The sequence below is a fragment of the Prinia subflava genome, chromosome 13 (genome assembly GCF_021018805.1).
Source record: "Prinia subflava isolate CZ2003 ecotype Zambia chromosome 13, Cam_Psub_1.2, whole genome shotgun sequence".
Classification (NCBI taxonomy): Eukaryota; Metazoa; Chordata; class Aves; order Passeriformes; family Cisticolidae; genus Prinia; species Prinia subflava.
Window position 1 is genome coordinate 4,048,462 of NC_086259.1, and position 22,377 is coordinate 4,070,838.

At 39.2% G+C, this 22,377-nt stretch overlaps 1 protein-coding gene across 3 annotated transcripts in view; it reads left to right on the forward strand.

Moving 5' to 3' along the window:
- The window catches only part of CDH8 (cadherin 8), a 157,374-nt gene that overhangs the window by 121,617 nt on the left and 13,380 nt on the right, over positions 1-22,377 (forward strand). The window contains exons 10-11 of one of the 3 annotated variants that reach the window (XR_010082060.1): positions 5,989-6,106; positions 13,906-14,026. Coding sequence is in view for 2 of the 3 variants with exons in the window: in XM_063410636.1 (XP_063266706.1) it covers positions 5,989-6,106 (118 nt within the window). In the remaining variant the exon portion in view is untranslated. Of the gene's footprint in view, positions 1-5,988; positions 6,107-13,905; positions 14,027-22,377 lie in introns of those variants that run through there. The other 2 variants (XM_063410637.1, XM_063410636.1) reach the window with 2 other exon arrangements.

Sequence of the window (22,377 nt, forward strand, 5' to 3'; positions counted from 1 at the left end):
TTCCTGTGTCTCATGTGGGTGTTAGACATTAAATTCACTGTTCTCCAAAGAAGGTTACCTGACAATAGAGTTAGAAGTGATTTTCTTTTTAGTAGTATTAAATGACAACCTATATAGCAGTGTATGACAATCCACCTCTGCCAGGATTGTATTGTTACAGAGGATGATTTGACTTCTAGCACCGCTTTTTGTTTAGTAAAACGGTGTCAAAAATGTGTCATTTAAGGAATGAGGATTCTCTCTATCCACTGAAGAGGAGATGTGCCCTTATGGACAGACAGGCACGTTACTGTTGGCATTTCAGTTCTTCTAGCTCTGAGTGGATTTCTGTTTAGCTCAGGGTGGATTGCTGATGCTGGGTAGTTACATTTTCCAGGATAGATTAAATCCTAATGACTATGCCTTTATCCAGGACTCAGTGAGGTTCCCTAAAAACAGAAAATTCTGTTGTACAGTGTTTTCTGGCTGTATTTATCTAGGTATTCCTATCGAATTTCAGGTGGTTTAAGAGATGGTGAAAAATATTCACATTCCATTTTGGAATAAAACTATAAACGAGATGATTAAGAGTCAGCAGGTAAAAGAGGCTTTTGTTTAAACACTTACAGAAAACTTTCATTAAAGCCTGATATTCTTTATCTACCATTACCTCTTACACTCTTGATCTGATGGCAGATGTCACTCTTAAGCGTGAATCCTCGTGTGAACTTTACAGATGGTTATTAAATATTTGGCTGCCAGCATGGATGAGGTGGCACTGATCCTGCAATTTATTCTGTGTTTAAACAAATAACACTACTGGAACAGTAACCAGTCCAGAATAATCACCAAGGTTAGGTTCTGAACTGAAGTTGTCATTCAAAAATCATCAGCTCATGTAAAGATTTTAGTAACTCCACTGCCTTATTGTATTTTCTAATGCTTATTTTTATATTCAAGTTTTGGAAGAAATCATATTAAAAAGTCAGGATGAAAAATTCAAGAAACTACATATATCCCAGTTATGAAATAGCTGATATGAAAAAGATACTACTCCTAATAGAATATCAAAAGCCTAATTTGGATGGTTGTCCAAAGCTTAAACTCAAATGTTACACGTGAAGGAAAGGTACAATTGTCTTAAAGTATTCCTGTGTTGACATTTGCAGTTCCATTTGAATCTAAGTTTAAATCAAATTTGATTTACCATAAAGGAGATTATATTTGAACTATTGGTAAAACCTTATGTGCAGCCATTAAATACATTGCACCATCTATTCCAGTTCACTTTCTAAGTGTTCTATTTTGGGTTCTGATATAATTGCAGTAGCAAAAACAGCTGCTAGTGAGGTGACACAGTGGATTAAAAACTCTTGATGTACAGTGCTGCCAGATGCATTTTCCTTGCCTTGACCTCCAAGAATAAAGGTACAACAGGCTGATAGGAGAGGGAGGGAGAAGGAAATACAATTGTCTATGCATGTATTTGTGTGCTCCTTGCACATTTTTACATACAACAGAGAGTTGCAAAAAATGGTTTTTTTCAGTTTTAGGGGAAAAGAACCCCAACCAAACCCCCCCAAATTTGAATGTACTGTTATAGTACCTCTAAGTTAACCACAAATCAGCTCTTGCCCTTTTCCTATTATCCCCCCCCTTTTTTTTTTTTTGCATAATTTTAATTACTAAACCCATAACGTTCATGGTTTGCTGACTATAGCTGTGCTGTGGTTATTCTCCAGCCCAGTAAAATTATTTTCCTGTAGTCCTAAAGCAGAGCTTCTGTAATGCTGGGTAAGAAGAGTGCCTCATTCTGCCTCATCCACTATTCCCCAATCCATACTCAGACTTTGCCAGGGAGGTGCTGTTTGCTGGAAACAAAGCTGCAAAATTTTCACTTGAGTAGTGCAGACAGCGATGTATGAGAGCTGGAGCCAGCTTTAAACTGGAGCAATATAAAACTGAGTACAGTGCTCCTCCAGTCTCCCACAATTTGTCTCTATTTTATTCACTTCTCCTACTAGAATTGTTTTTCTTTCTAATGGGTAAAACCTTCAGGTAGATCTTTGCCTTTTCAACTAGAGCCATCCCTTTACAGCCAGAACCTGCATTTGACTCTTCAGACAGACAAAGTTAAAACTGTTCTGTGGTGAGTCTACTCTTATGGTGTTTTGAGTCTGTAAAATAAGACAGAAATAACCATGAACAGCAGTGGGACTGCAAAAGCTTTTCCAGAGTTGGAAGATCAGTCTTTTTAAAATTAGAAAAGTGTTTACTAGTGATAAGGAACCATTCTAAGTGAGGTTAACAAGTTGCATCACAGGAAAAGCCTTTTAAATATGTACTAAAACTTCATGTAGATAGTTATGATGTATTGAAAATGCCTTTGTTTTTCTCTTTATCCTTGTATATATTATTTCAGGCACGTGTGGTTTTTTAGAACTGCAATACAAACCTACAAATTAGAAAGTCAAGTTGTCCTGGGGGACCATTTAACTATTCATTTCAATCCAGTGATGTCTGCTAAACAAAATATGCTGATTTGCTAAGTTTCTGCCAAATGTATGTACAGAATCAAATGCATGCATGAAGTATTAATACAACATCAAAGTTGGAATTTTACATGTAAGAATTTCAGAAATTTCAAGACTGAGCAGCCAAAGGGTTATTAACTTTCTCTGGATATGTAGTGAAAAAAATCAGTTCTGGTTTTCTTTATGTCAAGTATTGACCAATTTCTCTGTAATGGAACACCTTTGGGGTGCATATTATTACCAGGAAAGAAAAGACATTTGCAGTGGGCAAGAGGCCAGTGGTACCTGGGTTGTGCCAGCCATGGGGTGACCACAGGACCAAGGCAGTGCCAACCCCTGTGCTGGCCCTGCTGAGGGACCTTCAGCTCTGGGGGCAGCTTTGGGTTCCTCACAGCCAGAGAGCCCTGGAGGGGCTGGGGGTGTCCAGGGCAGGGAACGGGGCTGGGGAAGGGAATGGAGCCCAGCAGGGGCTGAGGGAGCTGGGAAGGGGCTCAGCCTGGAGAAAAGGAGGCTCAGGGGGACCTTGTGGCTCTGCACAGCTCCTGACAGGAGGGGACAGCCGGGGGGTCGGGCTGTGCTCCCAGGAACAGGGACAGGAGGAGAGGGAACGGCCTCAGGCTGGGCCAGGGGAGGCTCAGCTTGGGAAGCAGCAGGAATTTGTGCATGGAAAGGGAGCTCAGGCCTTGGCAGGGGCTGCCCAGGGAGGTTTGCAGTGCCCATCCCTGCAGGTGTCCCAGGAAGGGCTGGAGGTGGCCCTGAGTGCTCTGGGCTGGGGACAAGGTGGGCACAGCTGGGACTCCATGGGCTGGGAGGGCTTCTCCAACATCAGGGATTCTGTGACTCAGTGATTTCGGGATTCTCAGCCATGTTGTGAACCACAAATTAAGAGCTGGATAATTACTTTAGTGTTAATTCCATTGTGTGACCACACAACATGGAGTAAAATGTGCCTATGAGCACAGTAATAAAAAACTTGGAAATGAGAATTACTGGACATTTCTCACCCCTGTGGAGTAAAAGATACCACAGTTTCATATCACTGCATATATATTATGTTTTCTGTTGTGGTTTCTTTTTTTTTTTTTTTTTTAAAGAGCTTATCTTAATGCAAACGCACAAAGAAATAAGGTTGCTATGGGAACTCTAACTCTTAATTCTGTGTTGTGTGCGTGTAACACAACAAATGGAGTATTGCACTGAGCCTGGCTTTTGCATATCATTTTTGGTGCATTTTTGGAGAAAGAAGGATTTTGTAAACAATGAAGGGAATGGATGCAATACCAGTACATACAAAATATTATAACAGGCTGATAAACTGCACCTGTTGTGTGCACTTGCCCTTCCAGATTTCACTGTGCCGTTATCCTTTTCCCCTATTGCTTTCCTGTTCTGTCGGTGTTTGAAAAATTGAACAGCCATAAAATGTATCTGTCTAAATATATCTGTCTTGTTCAGGATCCCAGCCCAAATTGCACTTTCCTGTGATGATGGATTACTGGTACCTGCTCCAGCCCTGGACACATCACATTGGGTGCTTTAGTGCCTGACACTTCTGCAAAGGGAAAGATGAAAATATTTCCCATCTGCAAATGGCTTCATCTCTGCATTGGGACAGAAGCTACTTAAATATTTTTCCACTGTTTATATTTTTCCCACTTTAGGATCTGTTATTCAGCTATGAAATTGGAGACCTACTTCTTAAAGTAAAAAAAGCAGAGGCTGTTAGACTTTTTTTTTATCTATCTCTTCTAATATGTTTGTTTGAAATCCTGTCAAGTTTTCTACCTTGATAGATGCAGTTATCAACCCTCCCCCCCATTTATGTGGTATTTAAGCATTCTGTTTTTTAAATAGATTTTTGATAATAATAATAATGCTGATAAAGCTGACCTATCCAGAATATGATTAGGTTAGGAGTTACTTGTCTCATATTCCTTCCTAAATTGAGTTGTCCTACAAATATCACTGCTTGCTCAAACCCTTTTTTACATACATCATTTCAAATCTTTAACTTTTGTGTTGATCCCTGTGGTTATCTAGTAAGATTTTGTTCTTTCTTTGACTCTTGAAGAACATAAATATGACTTTGACTGTTGTCATATATATAACACATAGAGATTGATAGTCCTTGTGGTTAAACCAGAATAAGATGTTAGTTATTGGCATTTACTTAGGGAAACGTGGAAATTTTGAAATAAAAGTCTATGAATTTTTACGGCATCAAACCCTACTTCCATTTTTCACTCTTTAAATTTTTTAGTGATTCCTAATTTGAATTTAATTGTGCAAGAAATTATTGGTGCATTGCTTTAGGCATTGCAAATAAATACATTAGACAATTGTTATCGGATGCAGTGGACATGGAAAAGGTCAATAATTCTAATTAAATTGCTTATAAACCTCATCTAGCATGAGCTAACTAGTCCTGAAAGCCAAATCTGAGGGTGGGATCTGGCTCCATGGCTGGTTTTGTTACTGTTTCTCTGGAAAAACTTTGGAATCAAAAGCAAATGCACCAAATATTTTAAAAATCCCAATGAAACCAAACAAAAAAATCAAAAAGAAGCCCAAAAAATCAAACAAAACCCCCCCAAAACCTCAAATCTCCTGGTTATTTTAAAATAGTGTTCCTTCCTTTCATAGTCCTGTGCAACTTTGTATGATTTGAAGATGATCATCTGCAATACCTGAGTAATGTAGAAGGTAAAAAATGTAAATGGAAGTAAATCCACTTCAGACTGCAGTTGTTCATGTAAACCATATGAGGTACTTCATACAAAGTTATTTGATTATTCAAAATTATACATACTATTCAAAACACTCACCTAAATATCTTGCATTATTCTAGGAATCATTAGGTAATAAGGATGTTATTAAAAATCAAACAAGCTATATCTTCCTAGCACATGAATAACTGAGGCTTTATTAGAATTAAGGGGAAAAATACAGCCCTCAATGTTTTCTTTCTTTTCTTTTTTTCACTTTTGATTTTTTCTCATCTAAAATTTCCCATCCAAATTAACTAAGAGAAATAATAATTCAATGAAGTGAAATGAGGGATAGGGGGAGGAGAAAGGATTAAAGATATATTGTATATCCAGGTCCAATGAGAAGCATGGTCATATAAATGAGAGATTGCCATAGGCTATATGAGTGTTTCTGAAGCCAAATTTTCCTTTTTTTTGTTTAATAGTAATTTATTACTTGTCTAAATCAGCAGCAGTTCCTGCTGGCCTCTCTTACCTGTCTCTCCTTATTTGCTGGCTCTTTGTTCTGGAAACATTTTAAAAGGGGCAGATGCAGGTCCTCTTCCCAAGGTTTAAGTCTTAGGTCTATAAAAGCCTTGCAAAGTTATAAATTATCTTTTTTAATCTGGCATGGAGAGAAATTAAATGTGTCTGATAAATACAATTTTTTTTCAGCACTGTCTGTTTATCAGGAATGTGAAAACTTAATGAGCCCATTTGTGTTGCAGGTAATTCAGATTGTCAGTGCTGTTGACAAGGATGATCCTAAAAATGGGCATTATTTCCTGTACAGCCTTCTTCCTGAAATGGTCAACAACCCAAATTTCACCATCAAGAAAAATGAAGGTAAATAGAACAAACATGAAATGTGTATCTCAACAACTTCCTTTGGAATTGTTTTGTTGACTTCCAATTACTTTACCAGTGTCCTTTGGGCAATTAAAACGTAAATAATCTGCTGAATGGTACCTTCATTATATTTCTTAAGCTATTTCCAATAACTTTAAAGTAGATAAGAAAGGAAAATGAATATGGAATTTAGATCCAGAAGACAGATCACTGGCTTAAATAAAATGAAAGGATGGATTTACTGCCTATATTATTCCTGTTAATTTGAAATTCCAGAGATATAGTGTAAGATGAAAATCTGAAACTATGCTGGTAAGTGTTGATTCCTACATTGACTGTTTATGGATAGGAACATAAAATTAATTATCTACTAAATCTCCCAAAGAAAGCACCTTTTCAGCCTGTTTGTTGTGTGTATAAAGGTTCACAGTATTTTGGTGAGAAACTTTTGTGTTTTTGAGTGCTAGAAAGAGAAATCCCTTAGGTCAGCAAAGCCCAGAAGGGCACTTTGAGTCACCGTGCTTTGGAGCACTTGTAGAAGGACAAGATGTCATTTTGCAGGGCTGTAGAAGGGACCATTCACGTGTGATGGAAAAAAAAAAAGACCCATTTAATATTGTTGGGCAATAAATTTGTACTGATCCTTGTCTTTGGCACAGAGATCTGTTTGAAGGTCAGGTGAGAGAAGGAGCTAGGACTGATCCCAAGAATGCTATAAGGAGTGCTCGATGTGTTTGTACTTACTTGAATATTCAGCAAAGTTGTTCTGTCTTGGCTCTTTTTAATAAAGCACACACTGCCAGGAATTCTAGTCAAATTCAGTCACTTATTTGAAATTGTTAGAAAGTGGAGCTCTGTTTAGTCCATTACTAATATGAGGATGTATGTGTGAGCTGTGAGTGCAGGAATGTAAAAAAGCAGTACTAGAAATGCCAATTAAAGAGGAAATGCTCTTTGCATTTTTTATTCTGTCTGTTCCAACCTAGAAGCATGATGGCACTGTTTTGCTAAATGACACTGCACCTAAATTCTTAAACCTGCTTAAATATATCCTATATTTTCCTTTGCTTTAGATGTTTTTTTTCTCTTCTAGCATTCACAAAGTGTGTCTCTACTTATATCTCTATTTTCTTGTAGTAAATGAGTCTCTGTGTGTTTTCTGGAGAAGATAAAACAAAACCTCTTCAAAATGCATTTCATAATCATCAGCAGTGTAACACAAATTGAATTAAGCATCCTAAATGTGAGGTGGTTTGCTTGGCACAGCATGACAAAGTAAAAAAGATCTTAGCATTTCTCTTCATGTTTAAATACTGAGCTCACGTCGCTAATTACCCTTGTCCTTCCAATCTGTTACTTATTTAAGACCCACTCCCGTTCCTGCTCACAGACAATGGCAAAATGAGTCCCGAGCTGAGGGGGAGTGAGGAAACTTTCTATGTAACAAGGTTTAGAAAAATAAGTCAAATTTTGTTACAGCATTGCCACTCAGTTTTATGCAGTTTTTAAAGTGTTTGGATCAGTTAAATGTGAAAATCCTCTTAAAACAACCACCTGAAATCTCTTGAAATTAAAAATCTGTTAGAAGAGACTTTTCTGATTTAATCTTTCAGTATCCAGTAATAAAATTCCCACTATGCATGCAGTCCTTGTCTGTCAAGATTGCTCAGTCAGGGGTGCAGTGCATGGTTGGTGTTAGAACATGATCTCCCACAGGAAGCAAATACTCCTGTCAGAGGCAACATCAGGGCATCATTTGGCTGAGGTGAGTTATGTCCTTTAAACATCATAGATCCTCAGTAAGTCTTTATTTAGTTATGCCACTTAAACAGTGAACTGGACCATGACTTTGTCTTGAATATATCTGCCAGATAAGCATGAGTGATTATTCATGTTGAAAAGCACCAGTATCTGTAAAATAACCCTGAATTCACAAGACAAATTTCTTCTGGTTTTGTATTACTGAGTGTCTGGGCTGTCCATAGCCAAGTTGGTGTGGTCTGGAACTGGAAGGAAATGCCTCCTCTCCTCTCTGGAGATCAGATCAATGCTCAACTCAGCTTGGAACAGAAAAACATTCCCTCACACTCGTGGCCAAAATCCTTGACATCTTCCTGACTGTGTCCTCAGCCTCAATTTCCTCCCTGAGTCTTGGCCCTGCCAAAATAATTTTTCAAGGCAGCAGAAACTTGATGGCTGCTGACGAAATGCTGTCCTCTTGCAAATGCCATACAGGAACTGCGTTTTCTCAGGAAACCTCCTATAGAAACCCAGTTTTTACTTACTAGAATTAGCACATTTCTATATTTGAATCATTTTTCATACCTTGCCTTTCTTCAAAATTCTCTTGAGGGTGGAGATAAACAGAAGTGCCTCTCCTCAAGAGATGATACTGCCCTCTTGGGTGCTCTCGTGCTTTAGGTAACTGCATGGTTACCTACAGCAAAAAAGGGAAAAAAAGTTTTTAAAAAAGTAAAAAAGTAAAGGTGGTCACCACAAAATGGTGACACTGAAGTGCTGACATTGGTGTGCCAACAGTGCAGTTGGGCACCTGCCAGGAGAAAAAGCTGCAGTGTCCTCTTTCTGTCCCTCATGCCAAAGAATACATAAGATGCCTGTGATTTGGAATGTTCCTTTCCTGTGTAGAGCATAAGCATAACCATTAATCAATTTAGTTTGTTGCACACAGGCTGATTCTGTTGTTCAAACCTTCCAGATCACCCTAAGGCAAGTTCCCATGATAGTCAGTAATTAACTCTGCTGCTGACATACACTGCAAATATTATGACTGGCCACGTTGTTATTGAGAAATGTGTTTAACTAAGTGACACAACAGGTATCTTCATCAGGAACCACACAAAAAACACCCCAAAACACTGCTAAGAAGATTTTATTACATACACAGAAGTTATGCTGTGCTCACAGCAGAATCTGTGCCTTGAAATGGTGCACTGGCGTTCTTCATTTGCTTGGTTTGTTGAATTTCCATATTTGCAATCCCTTCTGTAGACAAGATACTCAAAACTGTAGAGGCTGTGGTGCCGTTCTAATGTAAATAATGTAAAAAATGTAAATTTCAATTCCGTTATGCATTTCACTGAATGCCAGTAGATTTATCTCTTAGCCATCTTTATTTTCCATCTCTCCTGATGCTTTTCTTCTGTCCTTTTCTGAGCTCAGATGTCCATTACTGTGTGAGGTTTGGAGATTTAGTGCCTTGGGCTCCTGGGCAGTGAGTGATAATCCGAATCAAGGCAGTCATCCCCCTCTCAAGCTGTAATCAAGGCACACTGAGCACTTGGATTGCCAGGTGCAAAAAACCTTTATCCCCTCTCAAGAGAAATAATAGAGTTATATATAAAAAATAAGAAGTTAATGCTACATGAAAATCATGTCATGTTTTCTGTGTTAGATCTGTGGCTAAACCTGTGACTCTGTGACATAACATACTGCATAAGAGCAGAAGTGGGGGAAAAAATGAAAATCTGTGGTTTGTGTGGTGTGTCTGAGAAACTTCAAACCAGAAAAACCTCAGATTTCAGATTAAAATATCTGATGTTTAGACAAGTCTTGATACACTCGAGCAATGTGTTGTAGACTGACTGGAATTCAGACAGTCTGAATTCCAAAAAAACTGTAGGCTCACAGTAAATGACAAAAAACTGACAGGAATTTAGACAACTGATGAGGATTTTGTACTGTCATGGCGACAGAAAACTGAAATGAGACCTCTGGAAATGGAATTAGAATTTGTTGACAGCCTTTTTTTTCAGGTGAATGGTCTTCACAGAGCATTACCTAAGATCCAGTGCCAGTTCATGGATCTGCTGCATCCCAATCCACACCCTCACAGCAATACCTGTTTTCAGCATTGAATTCATCAGGTTCCCTTAGATTGTTCAGGAGAGAACAGAATTCTGTGATAGGAGTGTTTTCACACATGCAAACATTTTGATATGTTGCCAATGCAGTCTTTACTGTCAAAAACTACCATACACGTCTTTGCCATAAAGAGACCAAAGTTTTTCCCACGAGAAGTTGCCATTGCTGTTCCCTTTTTCCGATGCCAGAACCTGTTTCCTAATGGAGTAAACCCCAAATTAAATGTTCCACAGTGCCTTTGGATGCAGTGATTCTTCTGACAGGGGAAGCGATGCATCTTTCCTGGATAAATGGGATATTCCATGCTTCTTCTAAGGCTTATTTAGCAGAGCAGTCCTGGGGTTGCCTGGCCCATGGGCAGGGCTTACCTTTGGGTTAAGAACCTTAATGCCATGAGCTCATATTCCTGCAGAAATCCAATGGCCTGATTTGGCTTGTAATAGGCTGATTATCAGTAATCAGCCTCCTCTCTCCCTCAAATGTCCAATGTCCATCTGGCAAGTTGAGCTCTGAATTGGGTTTCTGATTCTGGTGAGCACATAGTAAAAATGTTTTTGTTTTGTTTGGTTTGTTTTTTTTTTTTAATTGAAGCATTATATATCCTCTTAAGGGATGAACTGTTCTGTTGGTTCTCTCTAACAAACTTAGTATTTATTCTCAGCTATGCTTAGTCTATTACATCTATGATACCTACAACAGCTCCAAGAGTGATCACGTTTAAATGTCCATTTCTTTGGTTTTTTCCTTAGTTAAATCTTGCTTGTATCTTCCTTGTGCTGCCTTGAAAGTGCAGGCACTGTGTCAGGTGTTTTAAAGGAAATGGCTTGCTACCATCACCTCAATCACTGCCTTGCATGCCTTTGCATACTATGGATTATTTATATTTCATCACCTCTTTACCATTAGAAACCAAATATTTCTAAACTTTCATAATAGATGAGGAAAACAATTACATGCAAACACTCTTACATATACCAAATAATAAGACGAATTATTATCACTTTTTTTTTAAAGTTCTTCTCTGTCACTGTGGTTTTAATACAGTAAAACCTGGATTTTTCCCCATCTTTTTTCATGAAAGTATTTTTAGCAGCATCTGTCAAATACATACCTGGAGGGTGAGTCTTTTGTTCCCACCAGAGTAACTCTCATGTGTTAAAATAAGTCTTTCCCTGAAACAGTTTCTTTCGGCATTTCTGGATAAGTCTCTCTGCCATTGTCTCAGCTGCCAGCTGAAGTTCCTTCGGTGGTTTTTGACTGACTTTTCTCTCCAAATACATCCCTCAGAGAGCTCTGAGGTGACTCCTCTGTTTCACTGCCCTCCTTCCACTTTGCCCAGTTTCAAAGTTAATCCCCTGACCCCAGGTACAAATTGCCAGAGCAAGGACATCATTAAACCCATCATTTCTGGGTGGATGTGCAGTGAACATCCAGAAAACAGCACCCAGACAGTCCCTTGGACGTGAGCAGCACATCCTCACACATTGCTGCAGTTTCAGGCAATTTGGGGAAACTTTGTGGCCCAGCTGCCACGTGCCAGAGGGTGTTCCACAATGGCACTGCTCGAGGGAAAGCACATGCTTCTGTATCTCTAATGGGTTTAATTATCGTCCTCATTCCTTTTATATATCAGTAATTAGACTTTCAAACTACAAAACATACCAAATCACATCCTTGTTAGTGCTTTTCTTCAAATTAAGTGATGTGCTCAGTCTTGCTTATAAGTTATTATTTTTCTACCATCTGTCAGTATTAGTGGTATGGAATAACATCCAGAAGATGTAAAGGAATATGAGGGATAATCCAGGAAAAAGCATTGATCACCATTTCTTTTAATAGATGTGGGTTTGTCACCAGAAATCACAAGGAATGCTTGCATAACAAGGTGCAAGCAGTGTGAAAGGAGCAGATTTAAAAATAAAGCATTGCAATGTATTAAAAAATAACAAACACAAAGTACCCTATTATCTGGCACTTGTGTGTCAGGATCTGCCATCCACAGGCACACATCATGTTTCTCCAGGAGTGTTCATAGTGTGAAAAATGTATTATAAATATCATACTATCAATCTTTCTCTCAGCATGGCATTTAAACTGGAGTTGTTTAAATAGCAAAGTTCAACATTTTTATAACCTGGTGCATGTCAGGAGAACCTCCGTTTATTGATTTTTTTTATGAATAATAGACTTAGTAATGAAATTGCTAATACAAAATTAGTGGAATATTTCCTCTGTAATGTGGTTGAAAGATTTTGTTCAATAAGTTCTTTGTTTGCTTCTGTTAGAACTTGTACGTTAAATTAAAACAAAGAATAAAAATGCTATTTTGCTGAGTAGGAAAGTCTAAGTATTATCAAAACAAATTATGTGATGGTTAAGGTAACTAAGGTCTATGAAACATTGTCATTCTGTGGATTAAAAATAATCTGGCATTAATTTTTTTTTCCCAGAAAATGCTTAATTATATTTTCAATGCATTCTTGCCTTTCTCAGCTAAAAACAAAATGTGATTTACAGGCCTGAAGTCACACATCCTACTGATGGTCTGCAAGTTACCCTAAACTGCTGAGCCCCCTTTGAAGCATTATGTCCCTCGTGTGCCTTGTTGTGCTGCTGGAAAGTGTGTCAGGATCCCAGGGGCTGGGGGGGACCTGGGGACACTGTGCTGCCACACCTCCCTCCCTGTGCCAGCAGGCAGGGACACCACGGAGAGGAAAGGACTGATTCAAGCTTCCACTCCATTAATATGCAAAAAGTGATGTTCAGTCACTGCAAAGAGCTTTGCTGGAGCCAGTGCATTGGCAAGTGGCAATCCCTGATATAATCCATGCAGTTCCCTGTTTATTGTACTCAGGTTCCTTCACCCCTGGTCCTTAGACAGTTCACCTGTCTGAAACTGGTTAGGATCAGAAAGCATGCTGGATCATCCTTTGTGAGAAAAATAACCAATTTTCTTTTGCATGCCTGACAATTCTGAGATGTAATGTCATCCTGTGGAGTAACAGCCTGCACCTAACAACTGAGAGAGAGGAGCCCTTTCCCAGTGAGAAAGTGAGGAGCAAATCAGTGTTAGACATCTTGAGATTATTCTCAAATTCTAGAAGACTTGGTAGAGTTCCAAGTTAATAACATTCCCAGGGCCCCTCACTACATTCCAGCAGTGCTCAGAGGTTCTGTCTTGCCAGGCAGTGGATGCATTTCCATTTTCACTGCATGATTTCACATTGCAGTTGAAGTGATATATCTGACTCCTCTCTACTATTCCTAGCAAGGCTACACTTTCCATGGTGCTGCAGTGTTAGTCCCACCTAGCTGAGAATGCTGGTGACAATATTCTCAGTATGTTCCTTTCTGCTGATAGCTTTCTGCTTCCTTTCCCCCTTCTCTCTTTACCTTCCTTACTATCAGCTGTGTTCTGTTATTCTCTGAAGTTCTGCCTTTCCTTGATGTTGACTATCAGTCGAGTGAGACTTAAAACAAGTTCCCTGGCAGGGATGGCTGTGCTGTTGTTTTCTGAAGTGATTGCATTAATGTAGGAGGGAAGGCAGCATTTTTCCACTCCAGTCCTTTGTCCTTCACTGACACCTGCTTCTGCTGTGTTTCCCAGCTTTCTTCTTGCATGCAGATCACTGCTCTTTCCAGACCCCTTTCTGATTAGGACCACTGAAGACTCAGTGCAGTTCTTCTGCAAACACTGTTTAGCCCTGTCTGGGTGATTTAAGCTTCTTACAGTGCTTATGTGTTTTCACCACTTCAGTAGGCTAAAGAGGTGACTCCTCCTTGGTGCACACAGCTGAAACAGAGAGCTAGGATCAGCCCTTCAGAGGCTAACTCAGCTGCCAGCTCCTCCACCCTGCCACCCTTCTGTCTGTTCTGTCCATCTGAATCCTCATTCACCCCTCTCCTGTATTCAGGATGCAGGACTCCAGACAGATTCCCTCTCTCCTCCACCCTAAGCCAGAGGTGATCCATCAAGTCTTCATTGGACTGGACAGGCCAACCTGATGAATGAACCAGCAACGAGGGGGCCATCTGGTAAGCTGATTGTCCTCTTCCAGGCATCTCCAGCTCCTCTTCAGCTCTGCTGTTCTCCCCAGCACCTCTGTATTTTTTACAGTTTTGCACTGGCAAAGTGTTTCCTGGGAGCTTCTGTTCCATATCCTGTTTAACCTTTCTGTCCTGTTTCGGTTTAGCTCTGTGGTGACAACTTCTTCCCAAGCCTCCCAAATGCAAACTTTCAGACAGCTACAGATGGGTTGTATATGCACATTGGAAAATCAGATTAATTCCCACAGCATCCCATCCTTTCAGACACTGCCTTTTTTTGGTCATTTGAATCAACCACAATTACACAGTTATTGCAGAGCATTAGTGCAAACATGACCCAGGCCCAAACAGCATCCAGTGGGAGTGATGAGACCCAGGCTAATTCCAAATACATGCAGCCTGCCATTATGCATACATGACTAAAGAGACTTTTACTTCACTCGTTCTTAATTTATTATTTGTGCTACTAGCAACAGAATGTTGCCAAGACGTCAATTATGTTTCATTTTATAAATCAAACTAATTGAGAACCAGATGCAATCTGAGTGAAAAAGATCTGAGGTCAGTGTTGTGCACCATATGCATGACAGTGCTTACTCATGATGAGGGAATGGATTCGACAGCTGTGAATTTTCCTGCTGTAGGAGTTTCATCAAGCTCAGAAGTGTAACGTCCTTAGCTCTCTTTTCCCAGTTTATTGCATTAATTTCATAATAAATCTAAAGAAGAGTGAGTAAGGGATAAAAGGTTGTGGAAACAAAACAGGAGAGCGAAAGAATTTGGTCGGTAAGTTAGCTTGAAAAGCTGTCTGGTTTAGTAGTAACGTGGAACATGGATGAAAGAAATAGCAGAGAAGAACAAATTGAATCTTCAGTGTGACTTAATTTCAGACACATAATGGGAAAATAGACATTAAATCAAGGTCTCAAGACTGAACTGCCTAACAGGCAGAAAGGTGGTGTTCCTACTGAGTGCAGAACTTCTCCACTAACAGCAGTAAGATCTACAATTCCAGCTCCTTGGAATTTATCAATGGGGAGGGGCTGAGCCCAGGAGCTGCCCCTGCACGGGAGGCACAACTTCTGCCCTGGGCAGTGCCAGCCCTGAGCAGATTGTGCCCAGGGGCTGTGCAGGCTCCTCCCTGGGGATATTGCAGAGCCCTCTGCTTCCCCCCCTTCCCCTTCCCCTTCCCCTTCCCCTTCCCCTTCCCCTTCCCCTTCCCCTTCCCCTTCCCCTTCCCCTTCCCCTTCCCCTTCCCCTTCCCCTTCCCCTTCCCCTTCCCCTTCCCCTTCATCTCTGTAAATTTTTTGGTTGCTCTCATTATGGAACATCTCTTTGTTTTGTCATATCCTAAATACAGACTGTTGAGGAGGAATTAATTTATTACTTGCTCTAATTGCACTTTGTCAATTAATGAGAAACTAGATAGGAGTCTCATTTTAAATTTTCAGTTACAGTAAAGATATAAAGACCACCAACACTGTTCTACTAGAGAAAGAATAAAAAGGCTGAAAGTGAAAACAGTTGAAACAGGAATCATCACCTATGAATTCTTAATTTTTCCTTTGATTAGGAAAAAATCTCCTTTTGTCATATCTGACTATTTGCACACGGATCCTCCATTAAAAATAGGAGGTACTGATTTTTCACACTTAGCCTTAAGGCTTATCTGATTAACTATTACAGAAGTGACATTATAATGTGAGCTTAAAAAGCTCAGATCATGTTCTAATTTGCATCTTGTTTTGAACCAATTCCACAAGTGTTTTACACAAGGAGGGAGTTAGTGTTGGAATCACAGCCATTGTTCCTACAGGGTGACCAGAACATTGACTATTATGTGAATTCTGTGTCTCTGCATTTTCCTGAACCTGTCTGGTGAGCTCAAATAATTTTTATATTTTCTGTTTTACATACCCCTTTATTTCCTCCTTACTCATTTTGATGAGGTGACTGTTTAAGAATGGGTTGTATTTCTCTGTCACAGCAAATACAGCAGTGACACACTGAAGGAAACAGACATTTTTAAATTATATTTTATTACACCTTCTGATATCAACCTTTAGAGAATAAGGGAGACAAAACTTTTTTTTTAGTTGGTTAGGGGGGTTTGTAACATTTAGGTTATTTTCCCATTAACTCCTGATTCTGTAATTTTTATGGGTGGTCTTGTTGTAAAATATGTCACTTTGTTGGTCTTCATTTAATTCTGTCTAATTAGGACGTACTTTATTTGGCAAGCAGCCAGTAATTAGTGACATATTTATGTAATTATTAGCATGTAATATTTATATAATAAATCTGCCTAGAAGGCAATCCATTCAGAGGGCAGGGAAGAGGTAGAATACATGATTTGATGAACGTACAGATCTTACACACTGAGCCAAACGCAGCAAAGAAATGAAATGCAACAGTTGACCTGTCTAGTCTGGGGAGAGAGTTTGCATTTCCTAAAATGATGGGATGTGCACACTTGGTAATCAGCACTGATTAGAGAGGGAGTGAAGATGGGCCCCTGTTTGAAGTGAGATAATAAGGCTGCTTGTTAGGGAGAGATAAATAGAACTTGAAGAAAAGGACCAGATGTCTGCTTGATGGCATTGAAGAGCAAGAGCTGGTGGGATCCTCCAAAGGTAACCGATGGATGCAGAGCCGGCTGCAGGAACCAGGGAAGCAGTGGGAGCTCTCTGCCCATGTTCAGAGAACAAAGGCTGAGCCCCAGCCTGGCCTGACTAACCCTGGGCTCAGACTAGCAAAGTTCACTCTGGCTGTAGGCTGAGGACTGTGTACATGCCTAACCAGGAAGTGTAAATCTGTAGGTTTGGGATTTTTTCTACATCTGACTCTAAGAGCTAAGTCAGGAATGAAGTCCCCTCGGTGGAGGTTTGAGTAGAGTTTGGTGTTGAAGTCATAAACCTGAAAAGGAGCACCAACAGTAATCTCTGAATGCTGATGAAAGTTCTCTGTTCTGTTCTAAGAATATTGGGCTGTCTTGAACATAAACACTGAATTTTTTTCTTCTCTTTAATGACATAACAACTTCACATCTCTTTTATAAACACAGGTAAAACTTTCTGGCTTTGTTTGTGCCATGTTATGAAACTCTCATTCAGTCTAACCTAAAACTGAAGCTAAAATATAGGTAATTGGAAATAATAAAAAAAATAAAACTAATTCATGTAGCATTTTCCAAGTTGTTGCTCCCTAACCTTGCTTAGCTGGGTCCTGTCACTTCCTATAACATTTTCATCCATTATATGTGACCCTCCTGCAAACTATGCAGTGTTCCCCCAACGAAGATTAAGACCTTGTGATCTCAGAGCACTCTACAGGAGTGATGGATTTTTGATCGAGGAATTGTTCTGGAGTTTGGAACACTTCTGTTTAGCTTGGCTATGGGTTTCCTTGTGAATTTGGACAAAACATTTAATCACAGTGCTGCAGTTGTGCTGTACAAACACACAGAGCTGAGAGCAGCTCCCCAGGGGCAGGTAAAGGCTGAGAGTTCAGGAGTGCTCTAAGGGAGGGGTATTTTGGATACTTCTGAAAGTCCCAGACAGGAAACATGAGGAATGTGCTTGTCAGGGGAGGAGATGGTGGAGCCCAGTCTGGTGGCAGCTGCACCTGAGGCACTGGGGTATCTTTCATATGAGTTGCAATACTGAAAACAGAGGGAGGTAATTCAGACTCATTTCTACACCTGACATCTCCTTCTGTATCATCTTTATCTAATCCACATTGTTACAGCTTCTTTGTAGTAATATTTTCTATTTTTAAATGAAGAAAAAAAATAACAAATCAACTTCTTCTTATTTTGTGCCTTTTTTGTGCCAACAGGCAAGATCAAAAGATGTAGTTGCTAAAAACTTTATGGAATTTTAATACAGTCTGTCTAGCAGAACCACCTGCTTCAAAAATTCATATTGACCATAGCTTTTTCTAAACAAAAATTATCTTTCTTAAATCTTTTTTCTTCTTCTTTTTTTTTCTTTTTTCTTTTTTTTCTTTTTTTCCTCAGTAAGGAAACATAACTTTCTCAAAGTATCTACTATTTTTTTTTTCTGCTCACCTTTTATGTTTTTTCTTCATGATCACAGAGGTCTTCTTGGAGTATTGAGATGTATTTTCCTCTGCCAGTAGGATCCCCATCTCTTACTAATATTTTTATGTGATCATGCTTTGTATTTTTTGCCTAAACACTTTTACTTTATCAGACTCTTCATCACAAATTAAAAGACAACAAGGAGCCATTTGCAAGGTGTTCTCTCGGCTTACAGATCCTTTATATATTTATACCTCATAACTTCTCTTCATGGGATGGAAAGAAGCACTGAATAAGATGTCTTTTGTTTTGTCACAGCTACATTTCAATTGTGAATACAAATGTTTTACTCTTTTTAGAACTTCCATCCTTGGGGATACTCAGGAGCCACCTGGACAAAGTCCTGGGCCCTGGGTAGCTGTGGTGAGCAGGGGTTGGACCAGGCAACCTCTGGAGCTCCCTCCCAACCTCACTCATCCTATGATTACATGAGAAGTCTAAACAGCTGCTGAGCTGGTGCTGCAGTTTTCATATACCCACCCACATCAGCATTGACTTTGCAATATCTCTGCAGTGAGGCAGAACTGAGTGCTGACATCTTTCCCTGGCTCCTTCCTTCCAGGTTCTCTGTTGTGTCACACCATGCACAGAGCACAGGTGGGGTCTTGCAGTATTTCCTGGGCCTGGAATCTAAATTCAGATATGTGTGTCATCCTGCTTTGATTCTCCACAGTCCAGCTGTGTATCCCAGCCTGGAACTTGTGGCTGTTCCAGGTCTTTTCCATGTAATATTGGCATGTCCAGAAATATTCCAAAGAGAATCTGGGATGTTTCACTTGAAAACTTTTTCAAACTATTCCACTCTATAGCTGGGTAATTGGCTTTTTTTCACTCACTGGAATTCCTTCTCTGGATGCCTTTTGCTCTTCCCTGCATTTCAAAAGGCCATGAGTTTTCCCCATGGGAATCACATCCTAGCTGAGAGGTGTGCATGTAATAAGGCATCATGTGAATCCTTTGGGTGTGAGACAGAGGTCTAAATTACTGCCATTAATGGTCTGATGATAACAAATTGTTATTGTTATATATAATCTGCATATCAGAATGTCTTCCTGAAGTCATTATCATGCTGCCTGTGTGCCCAGGGGCAATGTTACACCATAACATTTCAGTCTTTCAAATTACAAAAAGCTAATATAACTCTTGATGACATTTACAAAAATGTATAATGGCACTCCTTCAGAGCTCTCACAGAAATTATTCTCAGGGAACTTCAAGGGAGTTCTGCGTGTATAAGAACTGCAGAATCTGGCACTTTTTACTATCAAAGCCACATTTTTTTTCAGTGGCACCAGCTCAAGAAAATGTTAAGTCAGAATTGTTTTTAATTTATTTTCTGACTTAAAATGCCCCAGCCAACATAAGCTGTATTTAACTTTCAATGCTCTTTGGCAGAGAGTCCACATTCTAAATTTCTTCTCATAGGAAGTTGTTATGTCAGAGTTATAAACCTTTGAAAATTGGCATTTTGTAATGGAAGTGCTGACAAGACCTTTATTACACCAGTACAAATAGGCAGCATTCCAATAAATGCTGGTTGCTGTTTTTATAATCTGCTGGTTGCTTTCTGCTGCTGTATTTCAAAGTGGACATTATGTAAAAAGTAAGTGGCATAATAAAAATTCACTGGTAGGTCTGGAATTTGGTTTTTACTGAGGCAACAAAACTTCAATATGGTTGATAGGTCTGATTAGAGATTTAGTTTTTAAGGGCTGGTGTATGATTTACTGGTAAATTGTTTTAAATCTTTACCAAGCCCTTGTGTACATTCAGCACAGAATTGGAATGGAAAAGGTGATTATCATGACATGGAAAAGTGGATATTAAATTACTTAAATGGCAAGAACACATCACATCTAAGACCCAAAGGGTTCCTACTTAAATTTTCTGGTTTTTACTGTGATATTCACGGTTTACATTGTAGAAGGAGAGATTCACTTCAGACATTTGTGATTGTCTTTGTAGTCACGAGGTCTGTGAACTTTTTCAGACCTAGAAGTCACTGATGTAAGAGCTGGAGAATGTGTGTGAAGTGGGGAAGGTGAAGAACATGGGTGGGAGTTCATGGAACTTTTCCATCACCTCCCAAAAGCACTCTGAATTTCACTGGACCTGATAGAGACAGAGCTCTACACAGAAGAGAACACGCAGTCAGTGCTATGTTTAAAGCTGTCCCTGTCCCTGTGGCTGGAGGGGCTCAGATCCCTGTCTGCCACCAGCCTCTCCTCCCACACTGCATTTGTTAAATAAGTATTAATAGGAAGATTGAGAATCCATTATCCCTGCAAAGAAAAGCAGATGGCACAGCCTTGGGATATCTTGGCTTTTTTATTTATCCTTGCAGCATTTTTGTTGGAATGTGGTAATACAGTACTGGAAAGTTCTTGGTTCAAATGCAAAATATAGGCATTATTTTATCAAAGCACTGTAAAACACTGTTTCACTTTCTGAAACTTTTTGGTTGAAATAACAAGAGAATAGAATTAACTGGAATATGTAGATTTCAAAAATGATCCATCAGTCTATGCAAATTGCTGTGTTAATAATGTATTTTTAATGCTGAGCACATTTGACAGCCATTTCATCTCTCTTTCTAAACCAGAGCTTGGCAACCTGCATTAATTCTTACACTTTACAGATGTACCATTCAGTGCATGTGCCATGTACTGATGTGATCCAAATTAAGTAAAGCATGTCAAAGCAGTGGCATTATTAGTAAACAACTTTGTGACTGGCTGCTTGAGTACAGGAGAGAAAAAGGAGAGGCAAAAGGCACTGCTGTTTTAGCACATCCCACACCCTCACCGGACTGGATTTGCTTCCCATGATGGGAGTGTCCATCCTAAGTGACACCAAGGCTTTGGAGGAGGTGAATGGACAAACCAGAGTCAGTGAGGTTCAGTCAGGTGTGTTGGGTGCAGTTCAGACAAGGTGGAGGTTAAATAGACCCAGACACCAAAATTTCCTGCCTTGACTTGCTCTGTGTGTCTGTAAATTAAAAAGGGAGAGAGAGGTACCATGTCCTGATTATTTCTCTACCCCATTAACAATAAAACTGGTATTATTTCAGACTCAATGTGTGCTTCTACATCATTATTTCTTCAGCAAGGATTTTCTGTCCTTTCTTCAATGAGTTAAAAAACCAAGGTACAAAATACAAGAGTTGCTGCTAGACTGCAAGGGACCATATAGTTATGTTTGATTATAGCTCTGCTGTCCTAAAGGTCAAAGGAAAGTTTTAGAATACTTAAGAGACAATTATCTAAAGTTCAGACTTTTCCAAAGGAATAGAACTAGAAATTATACAGACTATTATCTAAAGTTCACATTTTCAAAGAAAAAGGTAGGAGGAAATGCTTATTCATCATCACTTTGCTGTTAATTTGTCTGGCTTTTTTTTTTTTCCTTCTGTCAAGAATTTATTTACTACAAGTTCTGTATTACACAGTAGTACTAACATAATTATTCCCCTTTCCAAGAATTTTTAACATATGAGAATGATGTATACATGATTAAATATTACTTTGCTCGCGATTCAAAATTCCCAGCAGTACCTTCTATTTCTGCAAAGGACTACATGGAAATGTGTTTAGGTTTTTTTATTCATTAGTTGATTCAGCTGCTCAGTTCTGGCATAAACTGTTATTATTTAAGCCAACTGGTAAAGAGGAGAAAATAATCAAAGATACAAAATATGTGACATTTTCCAATTATTCTTCTACCACTACATTCTCTCACATAAAATATTTTTTCTTTCCCTGTGTTCTTATTGGTGTTTTAAGGGATTGCAGAAACTCCTGGCCTGTAAAAAACCCTAAATCATTCAGGTGTTTGTTAATTTGTTGTAGCAATGCTTTGTGGATTGCCATTAAACATGCCAGTATGGAATGCAATTTGCTGTGGAGCAGGAAAGAGAATTTGATCAATCAGCTGAATTGTTATGAGAAAAAAAGTTTTTTCTTCTGAACCTGATGTCTGCTAGCAAATTTGATAGCAGTCATCAATCTGCTTTTTTGAAGACATCACAAATTTTTGGCATTATGAAAAGCAGGTCGGTTTGGAACACCAGTGGATGCTTCAGTGCCCATATGGTTTGGCCATCATAAATCAGGAAAATACATTGTAAAAATGGCCTCTCTTTATTTTCAGATCATTTTGTAAGCCTTCTGTTTGAATAGAACATTTATGCCTTTACCCTACAGATTAGGCAAAGGGTCCTTTTTCTTGTAAACTGCTG